Below are 19,613 nucleotides of genomic sequence, written 5' to 3'. Positions count from 1 at the left end.
TCTGAGGTGTAGTAGTTTCTTATTCCATACAATCCTATTTTACAAACCAGTGCACTTGTAGCACTTGGCTAAGTGTACTACTAAAAGTGTCTAAATTGGTCCCTAAAATGGTTTATAATTATTGTTCAATTGCAAAGTTCCAGTATTTTTGTAGGATGTATCTGTAGTTCTACAATCACACCAGTAGATGGCAGTAGTATCACACAGAATCGTCAACCAGTTTCGCCATTTTGTTTCCTGTGTGTAGGACAAGGGACACATCTAAAAGTTGATGGACTGTGTCCCACAAAGACTATAGAAACCATTGCTATGAAATATGATATATTCACTTTAAATGACACCTCTTCTGCCTTACTTATGCACCTACATTAATTTATTATGCAACTATTTTCCCTCGAGATTAGTAACCAATATTTCTCAGAAATATTTACTTCTGTTAGAAATCACACTGTGGCTGTATAATTGATACTTTGGAATGCCCTGACACTCTCCATGCACCACACAGACTCCACAGGTCATTTTAAAAAACAACTAGAGACAATTTTATTCAGACAGGCTTTTGCTTACTGTTGTTTTTTCTTGTTGTATATGTTTTGTCTTTGCAAAGCAAATTGTGATATGTCTATGAAAGGTTTATAAAAATAAGACATTTCCCTACAACTTGTTTCATATACATCATAGAATTGATTGAGATAAGTTTATTTGACAAAGAAAAGTTTATTAAGAAATTTAAGTTCAATACAGGTTATATATACAAGACTGAATAACAAAATTGGAAGTATATGTTTCACTGAGAAGCTTTGCACTTTGTACAAAGTAAATATGCTTTTAGGTGCTTCCAAAATGTTTGATCCCTTATGCCATAAATAACTGAACTAATGAATCTTGGTAGTAATTGGAAAATTATATAATAAACAAACAATGCATCATAACAGTTTCAACACAACCTTTATCACCAGGGGTGTTGCGTATGTGTCAGGCCTGCTTGTGCCTCTCAACAATAGCATTTAGCAACCTTGATATTAACTGAGGTTTGTAGTACCCCTTTCTGAGTTATTGGTCATTTAAACATTCCCCAATTAAACCTCAGAATAAATTTGCTAGATTATTTTCTCCTGTGAAGATTTACTTGTTTTCCCTCACTTTTTCAATAAAAAATTATTGATTCATATAGATAGGGAGTTGCTATATAAGACTTATGAGATTAACGGCCAATCCCTTCTCTAACATCATCATTGTCATTGTTTATCAGGTTATGCTGAATAGTTCATTTTAATTTTTCGAGTACAAAGTACCAGGCCCCTAGATATGTGCTATAATGTTCAAGTACAAGCATTTGCAGGCAGTTTGTTGGCCTTATTTCCAGTGAAAATTGGACTCAATTGGACCGAAGGTGATGAGGGAATTCATTTTTGTAAATATAACCTGTCTTTAATGTAACAAAACTGTGTTTGAAAAAAGTCCAGAGCATATGGCTTAGAGTTTACATTTAGTGGATTTATTTTAGGTCACTGTATTTTGTTATGATTCATAAATGCAAACTTCTCTTGCAAACTTACAAAGTCATTGCACTTACTTCTTTTTGCAATACAGTTGGGATATCCTGACATTTCCAGTAATCCTCAGAGTTCAAAAGTCAAGTGATGCTCCAGGACAAGCAAACAACCATCTTGGTAATCCTCTTTGGACTCTAGCTGTAAAGGTCACACACAGAGGGGTGGGTTGTTATTTGGGATTCAATGCATTATCCACCATAGAACCACCAAGGGGTTCTATTAAATAAGTCTTCTGAGAGAGGTTGTTGTGAATGCTGTTAAAGAATCAGTAAGAAAACATTAGACTGATTAGTTGAAAAGGCTGTTCCAATTACATAAGACAAAGTGCAGATGATTAAGGTTACTGAGATTAGAAAGATTGTTTTCAAACTAATTCACCCCACACAAGGCCTTTAATCAAATCCACTAGGAGAGCAACTTTATTGCTCACTTAGCTAACTACTTTTCACTTAGTTTAGTTTACTTTACTTTATGAAGTAAACAGAAATTAAATATGTATGAATTTGTGGACTTGGTTAGATTTGACTGGTATGTAAGAAATTCTAATAAATAAATAAATAAACCTTCATCAAGATCCAGGATTTTAAAATAAAATTCAGTATCAGAAAATATTATCTAAATTGTACAGAAATTATTTAAAATTAAGTCCCTTTTAGCTAAAATGTTAAGCATGCAATGTTTTAATAAAATAAACAAGGAAGTCTCATATTTAAAATGTAAGTAAACAGCTTGGTCAATAAAAGAAAAATATTAGGGTGTTAGATCTTACTTTGTCAGTAAAAAATGTATCTAAAAGGTTCCTATTTGCAGCTACTACCTGTGCAAGCAGAATGAATTTCTATTATTCCTAAACAAGTATTGTAAACCAGACAAAATCATTCCAAAGGCCATAAATGGCCCATGGGCCTCCACTTGGAAACCCTGGAGTTCGACCTTTTGATTGTTTAAGATATGAAATACAATTTGTTGAGATTTTACAAGTTTCATTTCCTAAAAGAGGCGTCAAGCATGGATTTTCTTAATATGAAGATTGTCCATATTTTCTTCAGTTTAATTAACTTCAGGCAATAACTGTATCTTAGTTCAGCAGCTTCACATTTAAAGATAGATCACATTACAACACTGAAGAAAAGCTGACCCATTTCTTGCTGAAAATGTGATGTTTAAGGGTTTCCTTCTTTCACAACACTAGGAATTTTTGTGCAATTAAACAGTTTAGAAAAGGCTAAATGAGAAAGAACAAACAGTAGAGAGGTAATAGTTGTTTACAAATTCTAATAAATTAAACACATATGTCAATAGATAAAACAGAGACCATGACCTGACCTTGATTTGAAGCTTGAAACTTTTTGTTGCTTCTTGTTTCTTCTTAGCCAGAACTGACACTCTCATTTAAATTGAATTAATATTTTATTCTGACTTGTTTATGAAAACATTTAGATATTCTATTGGTGCTTTTTTTTCTAAATTTCAGATAAGCCCACTGAAAGGAAATGTCTCTATTGACCAAGATTATAACGACCTAATAACATTGCAAGTTAAAGATAGTAGATTAAGTAACGACTAATAGTTTTTACTTCTGTTGTGTTTTTAAAAACTTCACACATCTCCTGGAAGTTTCTTTGTGAGATTTAATGGGCAATTTTGATGTTGTTTGTTCTTTCAAACTTTCAGTTTGGACAAAACATGCACATTAGGAGGCCCAACACTTTGATTTTGTTTATGTCTACTTCCTTGTGACCTAAGGCAATGAACTTTTCTCTTTTTCTTTACTATTGATGACAATATTCCCCGTTTCTTGTTGTTCCCTTCCCTTAAGCTACCTGAGATTTCTGGGGAAAAAAACCCAAAAAGAAACTGAAGTTGCTACAAAGAGGATTATTTTGTGATCTTTGGAAACTTCTGGATGCAAAGCATGACATTATGACTTCCTGAGTTCACTTAAAAACATTTGACTAAAATTCTATTTAATTACTGAATAAATAAATCCCTTTTTAGCCAGTATTGTTAACAGCCTACAATTCTCTAAACTGTGGCAAAAAAAAACATCTGCATATCTAAAAATAGCAAAAAGTAAGGATAAAAAAAGCAAAAAGTAAAACACTCAGCAGCAAAATGTTTAGTCCTTTATTGCCCTCTTTGGTTTGATACAAAGATTCATTACAAAAATACAAAAGTAATTATTAGAAAATATACAAAATTATACAGATATTCCAAAATTAAGGGCTATAAATTTATGATGGTATTATTGATACAAACCAAAAAAATTTAACATCTATGCTAACAGAAGAAATTCCTTTCAATTTAGGATGAAATTTCTAAAATCAAATAATGTAGCTTCTCAAATATATATATATTATATTTCAGAATATTTGATAAAAGCTGAAAATTATAAATATTCTTATAAAATAAAAGCAGTAAGTCCTTCAGCATTGGCAGATTTCTGTATTGAATTAACACTACAGCTTTAGTAAACATTAAGACTCAAAATTTCTTAAATTCCCTTTTATATAATTTAAAGCCATTTCTACTTTTTGATGATTTGGTTTGAGAATTTGCTCTGGATGCAAAAAAGAAAAGATTTTATGTGACATAAGCCAGAGAGTTGATAGAAGTGGTATCAAGAACGCATGTCCTTCTTTGTTGTCTTTGTGTTTCTGCTGTTGGTTAAAAAAATTAAAATAAAAACTGCAATCTGCCATCAATACATATTTTGTCAAACTGTAAAAAGGGTTCAGTATAAATATCGCACTGAATGACTGTGACTGTAAAGAAACCTGATAATTTAGTTGTGACCTGACATCTCTTATCTACGATACACTCATTACATCTAGTTTACAAAAACAGACACCCTGCTTAGATTGGCGTGCTTGTTAGAAATAAACCAGTAACAAATGCTGTTTAGTAAACAAAGATATTGAATATGTAAAACAGGGGTATGTTTTGAGGTTTTTTTAAAAAGAATACAACATTCTTAACAGCTACACTGTCATGTTTTTCTAACAGAGTTCCTAAGACCTGTGAAGGTGTTGTAAAGTCATCTATTTAATGTGAGGGGTGTCATGCTGTAGATCTCAATTGGTTAAAGTTTTTTCAGGATGAGTCTTTTTCTTCTTTTTCCCTCCAGCTGTCCTGCTATCATGTGTGGTCACACTGTTTGACCACATCACTTCCTGGAGAGGAGCTGGTTCTCCAGTTGTTCCAAACGGGCAGCCATAGAAGCTAGTGGATATTGTATTAAGGAGCAATAAAAGAATGCTGCAGTTTCTGCTGTGTTATAGTGCTTTGCAAACGTGTTCAGACTCCTTAAACTTTTTCACAAATGTTGCTTATTTTTCCATTTGACTGAAGATTTCAAACCATAAATATACATAAAGAGTAACAGCTTGCATTCTAAAGATTTGTTGAATTATTTTCAAAGGATATGTTTTTGTGTGAACTGATCCAGTCTGTTCATGGTGGCCTGCTGGAACTCCACCAGGTTCTCACAGGCACATGGATCTTTTACTTCAACCTCCCGAAGACTCTCCGCTGCAGACAAAAAAAATAAATAAATAAATATATTTTAGCCATTACATTCATTATTCATTTACAATTTTGAGATTTTGAAGTAAAGGTCAACAAGTCTGTCAAATTTCAGGCTTTATATCAACTTATATACAATTTATGGTGATTTTCTGTTGTCTTATATTTTAATGCAGTTTCCTGAGAAACTGCCATGTTATAAGTTTGCCAGTAGATGGCAACAAACAACAGGCATCTTTTGTTATTGAGTCACAGTACTTGATCTGATGGGTGAATATTGATTAGTGCATAGTGAAATAAATAAAACAGGTTTATTTTTTTTCAACTCTTCAATTGATAATATAAAAAGCAAGTGGCAGACGTCTCACTAACTTTGCTTAATAACTTCTGTTTTAGCTGAACTTCACAAACAAGCACAGGTGTTGACATTAATGTCTGTTTTAAATAGAATCAATCAGATTGTAAAACAAGATATTAAACCAAATATTTTTATTAAATTGTTCTAAGAGATTTGTTGTCCTAAATCTAATCAGTCAAGAATGTTATGTTAACAACACATAGTAAAACATAAAAAAAAATCTGAAAACAAAGCAAGGAAAAAATGATTGATTCTTGTTATTTCTAATCTCTGTGATTTCAACTTCCTCCTCATGAGGATTTGATTGTATAGATCTTTTCCTCAACATTATGGCATTGGTTGTTTCTTTCTTTCTTTCTCTCTTTCTTTCTTGCTTTCTTTCTTTCTTATTTTTTACCTGGGCACACATTAAGTTTGAGGTTGTCTGCGATGGTGTTGATGGCACTGAAATCTGTTGTGTAATAGAAATGTTTTTCCACAGGATCAGATGCAATCTCACGCAGCTCATCTTCCACAGCTTTGCCCACACCAACAGCATACATGGTGATTCCTGTGAGCATACAGATAAACATTAACTCAAAATGTATATTAAATGCATTAAAATGTACAATGAATTTGAAAAATTAGCATGAACTCATAATAGGCATGAATTACATATTAGGGAGTTTTTAAATTATTTTTTTATCAGTAACTTTCAAAAACATAAACTGGTTGCACAAAACTTAATTTATTGTGAATTTCCTCAAGTTAAAATTATATAGACAGGCTCAAATATATACTGTATATGTACAGTAAATACACCCCTACCTATTTGGTTAAATGTCCAATGGCAAACAACATTTATTGTTTATAATCATTAACAAGAGTTTGGCAGAATTCAGGCTGGACATTTTAACCCTCTTATTACATAAAATGGTGGATTTTATTTATAATAGTTAGCATGCTGACTGATAAGAATAGCCTAAGCGTTTTTAACAGGGTTGAGTCTGCCATTTAAGGAAAGGACCCTGCCGAGGATTAATGTTGGCCTGTCTGTGTGTCGTGCTGTACGCCTGGAATCAATATCTTGTTGAAAGACCAAACTGTTTCAGAGTTTCAGTCATAGCTCTTGATTTAATACACAGATGTAGAATATCAAGGTAGTACTTCCTAGTGACGATGATACTACCATTGCCAGGCTTTGACAGATTTTCCTGCATTTAAAATATCATCTTCACTTTGGAAACACATCTCCTATTGCTGTGGCTTAATAGGCTCCATCTTTGTTCATCTGATTATAAAACCTCTCTCCAGGAGGAATTTGACTTGTCCATGTAAATAGCTGCAGTAAAGCTTGAGGGTGTTCACTTTGGAGAAATTTATTTATTTTTGGTGCTTTCTCTACCAATGGATAACTTGTTTCACTGTGGACATTGCTGTTCCAGCAGTTTTTAGTTCATGGTTTGGTGGTTCCTGTATGGTCCCCGGTCATCCTGACCAATTTATTTAATTTGACAAGGAATAGTTTGGGTCATATGGGTAAAACTTGGACACGGATTGGTTTTCCAAATGGGCAATTATTCCAAACTATTTTATAATTATATATCATGCTAGCCAGTTTTATCGGCTTTAAAACCATCTAGATTGTTTGTGAAGACAAAATTTGATTAATGACCATGATGAATGTCAACCTTTTATAGAAAAAAAAACCTAATTGGTACTGACCGGCTTCTTTAGCCTTTTTGGCGTATTCGCTGATGTCATCTTGGGATCGTCCGTCTGTGAAAACCAGTCCAATGCGGGGGATGTTACGACTGGCTGGACGGGCGCCTTCTGCTTCTGAGAAGCTGTATTCCAGCATGTGCTTTAGTGCCAGACCTGTCATTGTTCCTTTTTCCATGTAGTCAACCTAAAAGTGTAGATGTTGTAAAGCCATTACACAATTCTGTTGTGATTGTTTTGCCTCTGAGTGAAGCAGATTTTAGCACATAAGGCTAATTTCACGTATTTATGCTACCTTCATGACTGCAGCTTTGATATCTTCAGCAGTGTGGTACATGTTGAGTGGGAACTCGGTCCTGACCCGGCTGGAGTACTGAACCAGACCGACTCTGGTACCATGAGCAGACACGTCAAGAGAGTCTACAACCTGAAGGGTGTCAGGAAATAAGTATGACATCAGCTGCCTCTTCCTGTTTTTTTTTCCTTTTGTTTTTCTTTCACTCCTACAGTTAAAGAAAATAATTCACAAATAAAATCTAACTACACTGTAAGAATATTTTCTTGTCACTAGGGTGGAAAATGCAAATACTAAACTAATATATTTAAAAACTAAGTTTTCTTTATGTAAAATCAATATTTACATGATGCATTTGTCACAGTTTTGTGGACTGTTGATTATGAGTGTCAACACTCTGTAATACATCATATGTCAGAAAAAACATCTACCTGATTAACAAACTTTTTGACGAGCTCAAAGTTTTGAGGGCGGACACTCTTGGAGCCGTCAATCAGAAGCACCAGGTCGATGTTTGCAGACTTGCAAGCTGAAATAAATACAAGTGTTAAGAAATGAATACAAACAGATGGGTGGCGTTTGCTCTGTGAAGGAGAGAACCCTGATTCTGTTCTATTTGTCCATTTTTACGGTATCTGTTAAAACATAATATGCAAAATCCTCCAAAAATGAAAGAGGTAAGGAAATATTAATCCTGAAGACAAAAGCACTACTACAGTAGACAACATTTAGCACAGTGTTAAAGTATTACAGCACTTTCAGCAGAAAACTAACTTAAAGGATGCAAACAATTTTAAATAATCATAATTCATAATTATTTTAAACACTTTTCTTCATGTTAGAAAATATATTCCCCCTTAATTAGAAGGAATTAAAAATGATGACAGCTCCAACATTTAACTAGAATTTTTATTAATTGAAAAACGCCTTTTTTGGATTAGAACCCGTCTTGGTCATGCAGTTTAAAAGTGGTCATGTCCTGACTCTTGTTCTCCTTCCAGGGATAGAAAATTTCAAAGATAATCCTCTCAAGCATTGAGTCACTTTTTGTTCAGACATAGCTGAGCTGCTTTTCACATCAGTGCGGATTCATCTTCAACATCTCATTTATCTTCATTTCAGTTCCAGGATGTTGCTGCCCTTCTTCTTTCAGTCAGGTTTCCACCATAAATCCTAACCCTTCTATTCTTTGTTTATACCAATAAATGTTGCTCCTATATAATACCACCAATTTTTTTTAAGGGACTATTGTCGCTATTATCAATATCAATTCATCATAAAAATGTATTTCAAAATCAAAACTTGATTTAGATGTCAGCACTGCCTTGGACTCAAGCCCAGCAGCTCCATCACTAAAATGTTATAAAATACAAGAATTGTTGTACTCTGTAGCTGAAAAGGTATATTTATGCATATATCAGTCCCTATTAGTGTCATATGGACTGTGATTGTGCAACACAACAAATAATTCTGCTAATATTTATAAGAATTAAGATTAATACAGTCACATAAAAAAATATAATTTTTATCAATCTGTAGCTTTAGTATTTCTGCCCAGTACATAGGAGGTATGTATAGGTTGACTATAGTTGTACTTATGGCATTTGTTTTAATAAATAATAACTATATGTCATGGTTTTGCACATTTAAACTTAAATTTAAATAAATGTAGAATATGTCAAAACATCTTTAGTATGTTCTGACAAATAAAATACATCTGATACGTCTTTTATTAATACTCTATATTATTCATTTGTGCTTTTTCTTGTTCATATCAGATCAGTATAAAGCATCTTATAATAAATCCGTGTCTCTCACTATAAGTTCCCAGTGTGTGCCAGGCTGATTTTTAAAATAATTTTCATATCTATCAATCATGTTTTTCTCTGAGGGTTGGACTTACTGCCGCATGTCTTGCCATCATCCTGAAGCAGTTGTCCTTCAGGACAGATACAGTGGTAAGATCCAGGGGTGTTTACACACTGGTAGTCACAGCCATGCTTCACCGTGTTGCACATGTCCATGTCTAAAAAATACCAATTCATTAACAATTAATCAAAAATGATACTTAAAGAGACAAAACACATGTGGCATGTCATTTATGAGGGAAATGCCGTTGTGATAAATGATGAGACATTGACAAATAAATCCAAAAGTTATTGCAAATGAAAAAGATTTATGAGTAATACAAATTTCTAAATGAAAAAAAATATTTCAACTAATAGTTATTGCAACACCAAATTAATCAAATAAAAGGACATTATAATTATTGTATTTTTCTTTCTCCCAGTAACCTCTGACTTGAAAGCGTGGCATTATTAAATTAGACATATTTCATAATAAAACATTGTTTTTCTAAGAGTTTGTTGCACACAGAAAGCATGCTTTATGTTTACTGTTTCACAAAGTTGTTTTACTACTCAAAAGCGATTCAGTGAACACTTTAACTTTATCGTGTCCTGTTAGATGATCCTCCTCAGACACATTTCTCCCTAATCTTTTCTGAAAAAGGGCTGCCTCTTTCTCAGTCAGCACTTAATCATCTTAAGTTTGGACTTTTATATATCTGCAGAAGTCCTTTGCTAACCTTACCTTATAAATTTTTTGATTGAATTAAAACCTGGACTTCTGGCAGGCGGATGAATAACTACAACGCTTGCTGGCAGATTTTTCAGACAGGGGGGAGTTGTGCATAAATGATGTGTGACAACTCAACCTAATCTGGTGGGTTGGACGATGCCTAAGCTGACTAATAGAGATTAAGTTTTTAAGTTCAGAGTTATATTGCATTTTGCTGTCGAGTCTCTCTGTTGATCAACTGTACACACATTAAACAGAGAAGAGGTTCAATTAAGTTTTGATTCTCAATTTTCAGGACAGTTAAAAGGATATGACTTACAAAGTGTAAGTTAATGCTGCTTAAAACAGCAAGAATATAAAATGATTCTACAAATGAGTTGGGAAATATAAAGGCAGAGACAGTAGTGATGAATAAATTACACTTAATCAGCAATTGGAATGCAGAAAAAGCAAATGCAAAACAAGCGGATTCACTGACTTGTACAAGTTCTCTTGTCCCTGTTGAGTTTGAATCCTTTGTTACAGTCACAGGTGAAGACGCCCGGTGCGCTGATGCAGATCTGTTCACAGTCATGTTTCCCCTCAGCACAGAGGTCAATGGCTAAAACAACACAGATATGCACATAGATGTTTTTCCAAGTCAGAGTTAAAGGGCAACGCATTTTGAGTTTCTTTGTCAGCAAAACCAAGGACACGGTGATGGCCTTCTCAACAGAGTTCTGACTGCAGAACCATCTGTTGAGATTCTCCTCCAATACAAAATATATTTTTAAGAAGTGCCAGGAGTGGCAATCCTGCTTTATGATGTATAATTCCTTTTCCTCTTTTGATTTTAAGTTCAGTTTTGTTTAACTTTATTTCTTTAACTAGAACAGTGCCCATACACTTCGACAAAATTCCTCCATAATATACTGGAATTAGAACAACAGCTAAATTGTATGTAGTCTTAAAGCAGGAACTAAAAACATAGCAAACATTCAGATTTACCCAACAAGTATCTTGTAACACTCATAACAGTTTCATATTCAAAAGGTGACAGGAAACAAATACAAACTGATTTGTATGCCTATCTATTTAAATCTGTTAGGCATAAATATTGCATATTTTAAGAAAAACCTGAGCAGCTCTTCTCATCCATCATTGAGTCTGTATCCCTTGTTGCAGTCGCAGGTGAAGATGCCCGGGCCCATGTTCACACAGACTTGTTCACAGTCATGCTTTCCCTCAGCACAGAGATCGATGGCTAAAATTAGACACAATAATTAGTTTCAAGCTGTTGTTAATTGAAACTTATTCATAAATAAATACATATGATTCCATTGCCTATAAAAAAAAAGAATAGTCCTTGTATAATTTAATATTATGTAGCAAGAAGCATCAAGACCAACAGTAATAGTGAGATTTAACAGAAAAAGCAAATGAAGAAGACAGAGGGGAGGATAGATTTTTTTTAGTCTTTTTCTTGTTTAGTGAATGGTAAAGTCTCTATAAAATGAAACAAGAAGGCAGACTAGAACTGTAGTTAGAGATGTAAAGAGTTTTCTACCAAGATGGCTGAAATTAAGTCTTATGATTACATTTAGAAAAACTGTGGCTTGATTATTAAATGGAAACTTGGAAAAGTTTATGTTCAATTAAACCCTCTCTTAGTTTTTGTAGGCTGTTGTCTCGGATGTTGTCAATCATGCTAACCAATAACATTATTGACAAATAAACTTGCATCAAAGCTGGTCTACTGATCCTATCTCTAAGTTTTTATCACATTGCTCATTTTTATGTTCTAGTAAAAATGTTAAGGAAGAACAATTATATGGTATCACTAGTAACATTATGGTAGGTATTTTTTCAGATATTGACAGTGGCAGTTTTATGTTCTAGATCATCTATTTTGTGCATTTTTAAAGGTCAGATTGAGCAACATCTTGGATAGTATACTTATATCTAAATATTCAATCTTGTATGTGTGTAGATGATAGGAGGATGTAAGGCAAATTATATTTATATCATCATATTTAAAGACTAGTGAGTTAGCTGATTTTGACCAATTTGACAAACATAAAATACTGAACCTTGCAACAGCAGCAGATATTTTACGTTTTACAAAAAATAATTAAAGAAAAATAATTAACTCCAACTTTGCTGTTAGAAAGATATAATACCCGATTATCCTTGGATTTGTGTAAATATGTACATATGGCAGTGTGTGTATTTTTGTGGGGGCCTGACTAACGTGAGCACGTCTTCTTGTCCCCGTTGAGTCTGTATCCCTCGTTGCAGTCGCAGGTGAAGATGCCAGGGCCCGAGTAGACACAGACTTGTTCACAGCCATGTTTTCCCTCAGCGCACAGGTCAATGGCTGAATTACACACATTTATTGAGTTAAATTCCCAATCTATATTTCCATAAAGTTTCTGACAAAGTAAAGTTGTCAATAAACACATAACAAGACATTTCTTACTCAAACATGGCATTTGTATTTGTACAGTTTCTTTTTTCTTCTGAAGAAGCATCATGTTAACATGACACAAGACAAGACATAACAACAAAAGAAGACAATCCTCATTTATTGAGGATTGCTATATGAAGGTCAGGATTTGATGTATGTAAAATCCAATAATGAACCAGGGAAGAAAACAACCATAGAACTAATTAGAGCATTAAAATATCAAAGAAGAAAAGCAAATAAAAATGCCTGTTGAATGTTTTTTTTGTTAGTCTGGCCTTTTTAAAGCACATAACAGCAGGAAAACTAGACTATAGAGTTAGTAAAGTGAAGCATATTTTATCAAGAGGACTAAACTGATGCTATTTTGAAGACTGTAATATTAACTTAAAAGCTTACTTTTAAAGTGTCTCATACAATTTTTGTTGTTTTTAGCACAATGAGTCATGTTATACCAAAGCCGGTGGACCCGAATCCTTATCCTCAGGATGAACTGTCTGATGTGTTTTAGATATGGCCGATTGTAAAAATCTTTTAAAGGATAGGTCATAAATAAATTTCTGCAGAGCTTGATGGCATGCCAAGATGGTCATATAAATATTTGAGCAAAGAACATGCAGGACAGTGGGCCCCAAGGACCAAGGCTTGGGACTACTGATTTTGTGATTTAAGCAGATAGCTTGGCTAATATAACAAATTACATAGTGAAACATTTAGAATTTTTAGAACTAGAAATCCAACTAATTTCTCACACTATAAACTAACATTACTGAAAATTACTTAATAGTATTAACTGATTCTTGAAAAGTTGTGTTTTCAACTTCAAGATTAGTATGACATCATCTGCCAAACATAAATACTGAAAGTATTACTTTGTTATTTACTTGTATAACACTGTCTTCTGGACAGTGTTAATTGTACCTGCACATAATTTTGTAAGGTAAAGTTTTAGCGATCTCATTTGATAAGCAGAAAGTAAGTAAGTAATTGATATTGATATTGCATTTAACCTTTCATATAAATACTAAGTGATTTTTCATCACTTAGAGAGTTTTGAAATAAAGACACCATTTCACAAGGAGAGATTTCAAATAAGTATTTAAACGCTCATCTTTACCAGGATAATAAATTACATTTTTAGTCTGTATGTACCACAAACATACAGACTAAAAAATAGAAACATGATGTGTGCTAACTATCCTAAAAACATTTTCATTGTTGCACAAAAATCTTGGAAGCAACAAAAGATATGTAATTACTTTCCTAAGAAATAATGGAAAGAGGAAAGAAACTTTATCTTTGTTGTAAGACATAATCAACAAAAGGAAGGATGTATAGATCTGTATATGTAAACATGTCTGAATATGTGTGTATTTCTGTGATGGCCTGACTAACGTGTGCAGGTCTTCTCATCCACGCTGAGTCTGTATCCCTCGTTGCAGTCGCAGGTGAAGATGCCCGGTCCCATTGTAGACACAGGCTTGTTGACAGTCATGTTTCCCCTCAGCGCACAGGTCAATGGCTAAATTGCACACATTTATTGAGTTAAACTTGTTAATCATTAAGCATTATTTAAACATTTTCAAATTACTTGAAAATGTTTCCACAGTTCCAGCAAGTAAAAACAATGTTTCCCATATGGCAATTTCTAACTTCCAAATAATCCCTGTATTTAAGTAAAAGCTACATTAGTAGATTTAGTAAACCACCATTTGGAAGATCTCAAAAGCTCTCAGTCCTTGGAAAAGTATTCCTACAAATTCTCCCAATAACAGGGATTATAATATTCTTGGAAGTATTTAATTAATAAATAATTCTGGATCACTTTTTTGAGAAAATGCAAAAATTACGTTTCTAAATAATAGTAGTAAATATCAGCTGGAGCGATAAATGATGTCAGATGGTAAATGTCGTGTCGAAAAGCTTTCCTGATTAACGTATCTGCCATTTGACTCAAATATGAAGTCTGTGTAGTAGCCTGATAGTAGACTTTAAATTTTACTTCAGGAAAATAAGGGCAGAAACATCTTCAACCTTGTGATCAGATTTAAACAATGTAGGCAATTCTTTGCATGGTCAGATTTGTGTAATTCTACAAATGTCTGAAAACCTATGTATTTTTCGTGAGAAACACAAAACTGACTAACAGTGAGCAGGTCTTCTCGTCCACATTGAGTCTGTATCCCTCGTTGCAGCCACAGGTGAAGATGCCCGGTCCCATGTAGACACAGACTTGTTCACAGCCATGTTTTCCCTCAGCGCACAGGTCAATGGCTAAATTATACACAATAATTGAGTTATCTTGTTGGTCTTTAAAAACAACCAAGGTGAAATAAATATAACTGTCTCGCACTTTTCAAGTTAAAAATCAAAACTCAAGTTTGTGTTGTCAAGACACAGCTCCAAATTTGCCTATAAAATGAGGGCAGGTTGACATTTTTTACACAGTTTTTCCAATTTAATTTATCGTTTTCATAAATAATAACAGTATAAAATGTATTAGCTGGGTTGATTGTATTGTATTGATTAAAATCTGTGGGTCGACTAACGTGTGCAGGTCTTCTCATCCGCGTTGAGTCTGTATCCCTTATTGCAGTCGCAGGTGAAGATGCCGGGGCCCGAGTAGACACAGACTTGTTGACAGTCATGTTTTTCCTCAGCGCACAAGTCAATGGCTAAATAACAAACATTCAGTCAATTAAATTTGTTTTCTGCAGCTTTTTTAACAGCCTTCACAAACTATTTCTTATTATGAAATAATTTATGAAGGACTTGCTGAATCTAGTAAATAATATGTGGTATATCTAAGCTGGGTTTTTTTTCAATTGGAAGTATAATAATTTATGTTTTCAAACTGAAGCAAAACAAATTCCATCTTAGTTGCAAGACAGGTCATTTACATAAGCTTGCATCAAGATATAAATCCCAGTGTCTAATTTTTGTTGAGTTCATAACAGTATCAGATTGAATATTTTATAACTTCTACTTAATCCCTTAAATAAAGCTTATCTCACCAGGTGTCATAGGATTTCCTATACTTAAATAAGAGATTTGCATTTTTCCTTAGAACATTGATTACAACTGTATGTGACATGTTTTCAGGTAAAATAAGTGTGATGTCTTTAAACTCTCCTGGAAAACATTTCAACAATTACAGTGACATGTGGAAGCTGTTCAGTTGCATATAGTTTAAGTTTCAAAATCAACAGTGGGCAAAATATAAGTAAGTTTAACTTTGTTGTTGAATCCTTTATCCCTAGATATGTGTATCTGTAAAAGTGCCAGCAGGTGTATTTTTGTGAGGGCCGGACTAACGTGAGCAGGTCTTCTCGTCCCCGTTGAGTCTGTATCCCTCGTTGCAGTCGCAGGTGAAGATGCCGGGGCCCGAGTAGACACAGACTTGTTCACAGTCATGTTTTCCCTCAGTGCACAGGTCAATGGCTAAATTGTAAACATTTAAGTTAAATGTACCGCTTATGTAGCCATTTATTTCTAAAACCTTTAGCAATTGTAGAGAAATTTACTCTCAAACAATAAAATAAAAGCAATATATTTTGCAGTCTCACACATTATAGGTACAAGGAGGGTATATAAAGGAGCTCATCTAAATATCCAGGCTTTTATGTCTTTGTTAAAAAATGGTAGTTATTAATTATTATCTGGATGAGTCATCCACTGAATTTGATTTTTCAAAGCTATGGCGAAAAACAGTTGCATTCATACAGTATCAGTATTCAACTATCTATAGATAGTAAAAAAATCATTTAAAAAAATGACACTAGCTTCAATCTGTTGATTTTATGTGAGCATATTTGCATATCTTTATATATAAGAATTGTTTAGAAATATTGACTAACGTGCACAGCTCTTCTTGTCCACATTGAGTCTGTATCCCTCGTTGCAGTCGCAGGTGAAGATGCCCGGACCCATGTAGACACAGACTTGTTGACAGTCATGTTTTCCCTCAGCGCACAGGTCAATGGCTAAATTATACACATTTATTGAGTTAAATTGGTCATGTATTAAATCTTGCTTTTTTTTGTTTTTGTTTTTTCAACTGAAAACACACTGTGAGAACAGCCCTCAAACATGGTAAAATACATCTAATCATCTGTTTCACATATGCAATCATCAGTAACCTCTAAGTACCCCCTGTACTCCAGTTGTTATAAATCAGAATAGTTGATAATCTGTCATTGAAAACACATTTTTCTCTTAACAATAATTACATGGTACTCGGTCTTTGAAGATGTGTGTGACTTAAAAACAAATGTGGTAAGTCTTGGGTTACCAAAAGGTCTTACATTGTCTTAATTTTATTGTCTAAATAATCCTGAGATCCAGGTGTTTGCCTCACTGCATCTGTAAATGAGTGCATGTGAAGAGGACATGCACATGAACAAAAACACCACTAGATGGGCATGTCTGAGTTTTATAGCTGTTAAAATATTCTGTATTTGCTGTTCAAAAGGTTCATATTGGTTTCAGATTGAATTGTATGTAACTTTCTTTTAAGGAAGTACATATTTTCAAAAGTAATAATTGTTAGTGCCATGATGGTTGTGACATGGGTGTGAGAGTATACCCGATGCAAATACACTGGATTTCTTGGAATATTGTGTTGTGCCAAGAAGATAAATATAATAATGAAAAGTTGTTTGCTAACTTTTGTGGAGTGGTGGAAATTTATTAGGAATGCAAACAAATGCTTATGGAAATGGCAGCTATACAATGTTAATTGTCATCATTTAACCTCACTTCATCAGATTAACAGGGACAGGGCAAGCGCTGTTACAGCCTGGCATAATTTTGAGTTTGCATCAAGTTATAGCAAGAAGCAAGAGAAATTCAGCAAAGCATTTATGATTTGCATGAAGCCAGCCAGAAAATGAATATTTCAGCATTTGATTTAGAGCTTTAAATCCATTTGATGTTTCAAACTGCATGGCCCACTGCTAATTACAAACAAAATCCAGGTTTGGGTAATACTGGAACTACTCTATTTATTGTCACATTAGTGGCTAATGTTACTAATTTCAAAGCTAATTAAACTAACATGAACTTTCTCCAGGAGCATATATAATCTTTTATGGTCAAGTAATATTGCAAGTATTCATAAAATGATTTCAACTGTGGCAGCCTGATGAACTCAAATCCTTTTTACAGTTCCATTTACAGATTACTCAAACAAGTAAAACTACCCAACTGAATAAAACATTTTTTAAGCAAAACTTAGAAAATACCAATTTTCCATTTCAATAAAAAATTGTTTGACATGAATTCATGCAAACAAAATCTTGATTATTCTAAAACTAGCAGTTTATTTTGCATGTGTCACACTGGAACATGTAGAGACAGTGAGGTTTGTGTGAGTGTGTGAGACTAACGTGAGCATGTCTTCTTGTCGTCATTCAGATGGTAGCCTTGGTTACAGTCACAGGTGAAAGAGCCAGGTGAGCTGATGCAGATCTGTTGGCAGTTATGCTTTCCCTCGGCACACAGATCAATGGCTGAGAAACACAAACAAACACATAGAAACATAATGAAAAAATCATAGATTAAATTTACAAGTTTGACATTTATCAGATCTTTTAGTAGAATAGTCAATTGTACTTTCTCCAATAAATGATATTTGCTTCGCTTCTAGAGTACTTGTATGTATTACTTAGTATGCATTTATTCCACAGATGCAATTACAGGCAAATATAACAAATATTCTATCTTGATCTGAAAAAGCAAGTGTGTCTCTTGCTTGGTAATATTTTTACCTGAGCATGTCTTCCCATCAGCATTGAGCCTGTATCCAGGCAGGCAGTGGCAGGTGTAGGATCCTGGGGAGCTTTCACAGAGATGCTCACAGCCATGTTCAGACTCCAGACACAGATCTATACCTGCAGCATAGTTCAGGCCAAAGTCAACCCTCATCATAACAACTGAACTATTTGCTTTGCAATGTAGTCTAATACATGTGTCCAATACAAAATCTAGAGATGACATTATCATGCATATTAAATTAACCTAATATATTGTAATTCTGACGCTTTATTAGTTGAACAGTTGCAGTCACTGTTACAAAAATCTGCAATATATTATGCCAATAAAATAATACTATTATAATAACCTTTCTACAGGTACATTGAGCACCTAATCACCTTCACTCCACCCTTTTTAATATATTTTTGATCAAATCCCTGATTACTTTTGTGTAAAGAGTATCCCAGGTTACTTTCTACTCCTTTCTTCCATTTAGCAAAACTGTAATATACTTTCAGAGTAACCGTTCTGTTCGGAAAAGCTGATGGAAGTGGAAATATGAAGGGAAACACATAGTCTGGTATGAAAGATATTAAAACATTTAGCAGAGAGATGGGAATTTTTTATCTTCAGGGTAAACATTTATTGTTAATAGCTGGCTACAAGATAACTTCAAAAAACTGTAATCCATTTGTTGAATTAAATGTGAAGGCCAGGCTCAGATGGGACTTTTTATTAAAACATGATCTGAAATCCAGGGAAACTGACTTTCCAGAATTCAGGTAATTTATGAGCTCCAAAGGTACTCAAAATTGTTCTGAGTCAGAGTTTTACATTCCAGCAGAAATATACTTTTTTTTTTTTTTTACAGTTTATGCTAAGTACTGAAATAATAGGAAAAGATCAAGTGTCGAACCTAACTTGGTCAAGAGCAGTTTAAAGAACATTTTCTTGAAACTTCACATTTGTGCGATGGTTTTTTTTTCAGCAGTATTACCACAGAGCTTGTCCTGGAACTGCAGTCCAAACTGGTAGATAAGGTCAAACCTCTCCACCAGGAAGACATGGTCTTCGAAGGGCGGGGAGGCCATGGCTCTTAGTGATGTCATGTCAGCTCTGGCCACTCCCACTGCATAGATCTCAATGCCTCTTTCTCTGGCCTCAGCCGCCACCTCCGCCACACGGTCCTGAGGACGTCCATCTGTCACAATCACTGCAACGTTGGGGACCTAACAAGAAAGAAAATCATTAGCTCGCTACCGGTGTATTGACTATTAGCAAGCTCTCTTTTGCTAAAAGCATGTTTTCTTACATCACAGATATTATATTGCTAAATTTAGATAACATTTTTATGCCATCCATACCAAAAATATTGATGAACTCCCCAAAGTTTAGTCAAAA

The 19,613-nt window shown here is 34.0% G+C and overlaps 1 protein-coding gene across 1 annotated transcript in view; it reads right to left on the bottom strand.

Moving 5' to 3' along the window:
* Positions 1-3,660: 3,660 nt before the first annotated feature.
* LOC116711088 (matrilin-4-like) overlaps positions 3,661-19,613 on the bottom strand; it is a 28,097-nt gene continuing 12,144 nt past the window's right edge. The window contains 16 exon segments of the mRNA XM_032550464.1: positions 3,661-4,781; positions 4,983-5,087; positions 5,837-5,989; positions 7,144-7,327; positions 7,436-7,567; positions 7,867-7,964; positions 9,339-9,461; positions 10,494-10,616; positions 11,132-11,150; positions 11,152-11,258; positions 12,246-12,371; positions 15,774-15,899; positions 16,316-16,441; positions 17,846-17,968; positions 18,227-18,349; positions 19,210-19,441. Coding sequence (XP_032406355.1) covers positions 4,723-4,781; positions 4,983-5,087; positions 5,837-5,989; positions 7,144-7,327; positions 7,436-7,567; positions 7,867-7,964; positions 9,339-9,461; positions 10,494-10,616; positions 11,132-11,150; positions 11,152-11,258; positions 12,246-12,371; positions 15,774-15,899; positions 16,316-16,441; positions 17,846-17,968; positions 18,227-18,349; positions 19,210-19,441 — 1,959 coding nt within the window. The 3' untranslated portion in view covers positions 3,661-4,722.

This window comes from Xiphophorus hellerii, chromosome 20, assembly GCF_003331165.1.
Source record: "Xiphophorus hellerii strain 12219 chromosome 20, Xiphophorus_hellerii-4.1, whole genome shotgun sequence".
In the NCBI taxonomy this organism is placed as follows: domain Eukaryota; kingdom Metazoa; phylum Chordata; class Actinopteri; order Cyprinodontiformes; family Poeciliidae; genus Xiphophorus; species Xiphophorus hellerii.
This window is presented reverse-complemented; position numbering and strand designations above follow the sequence as displayed.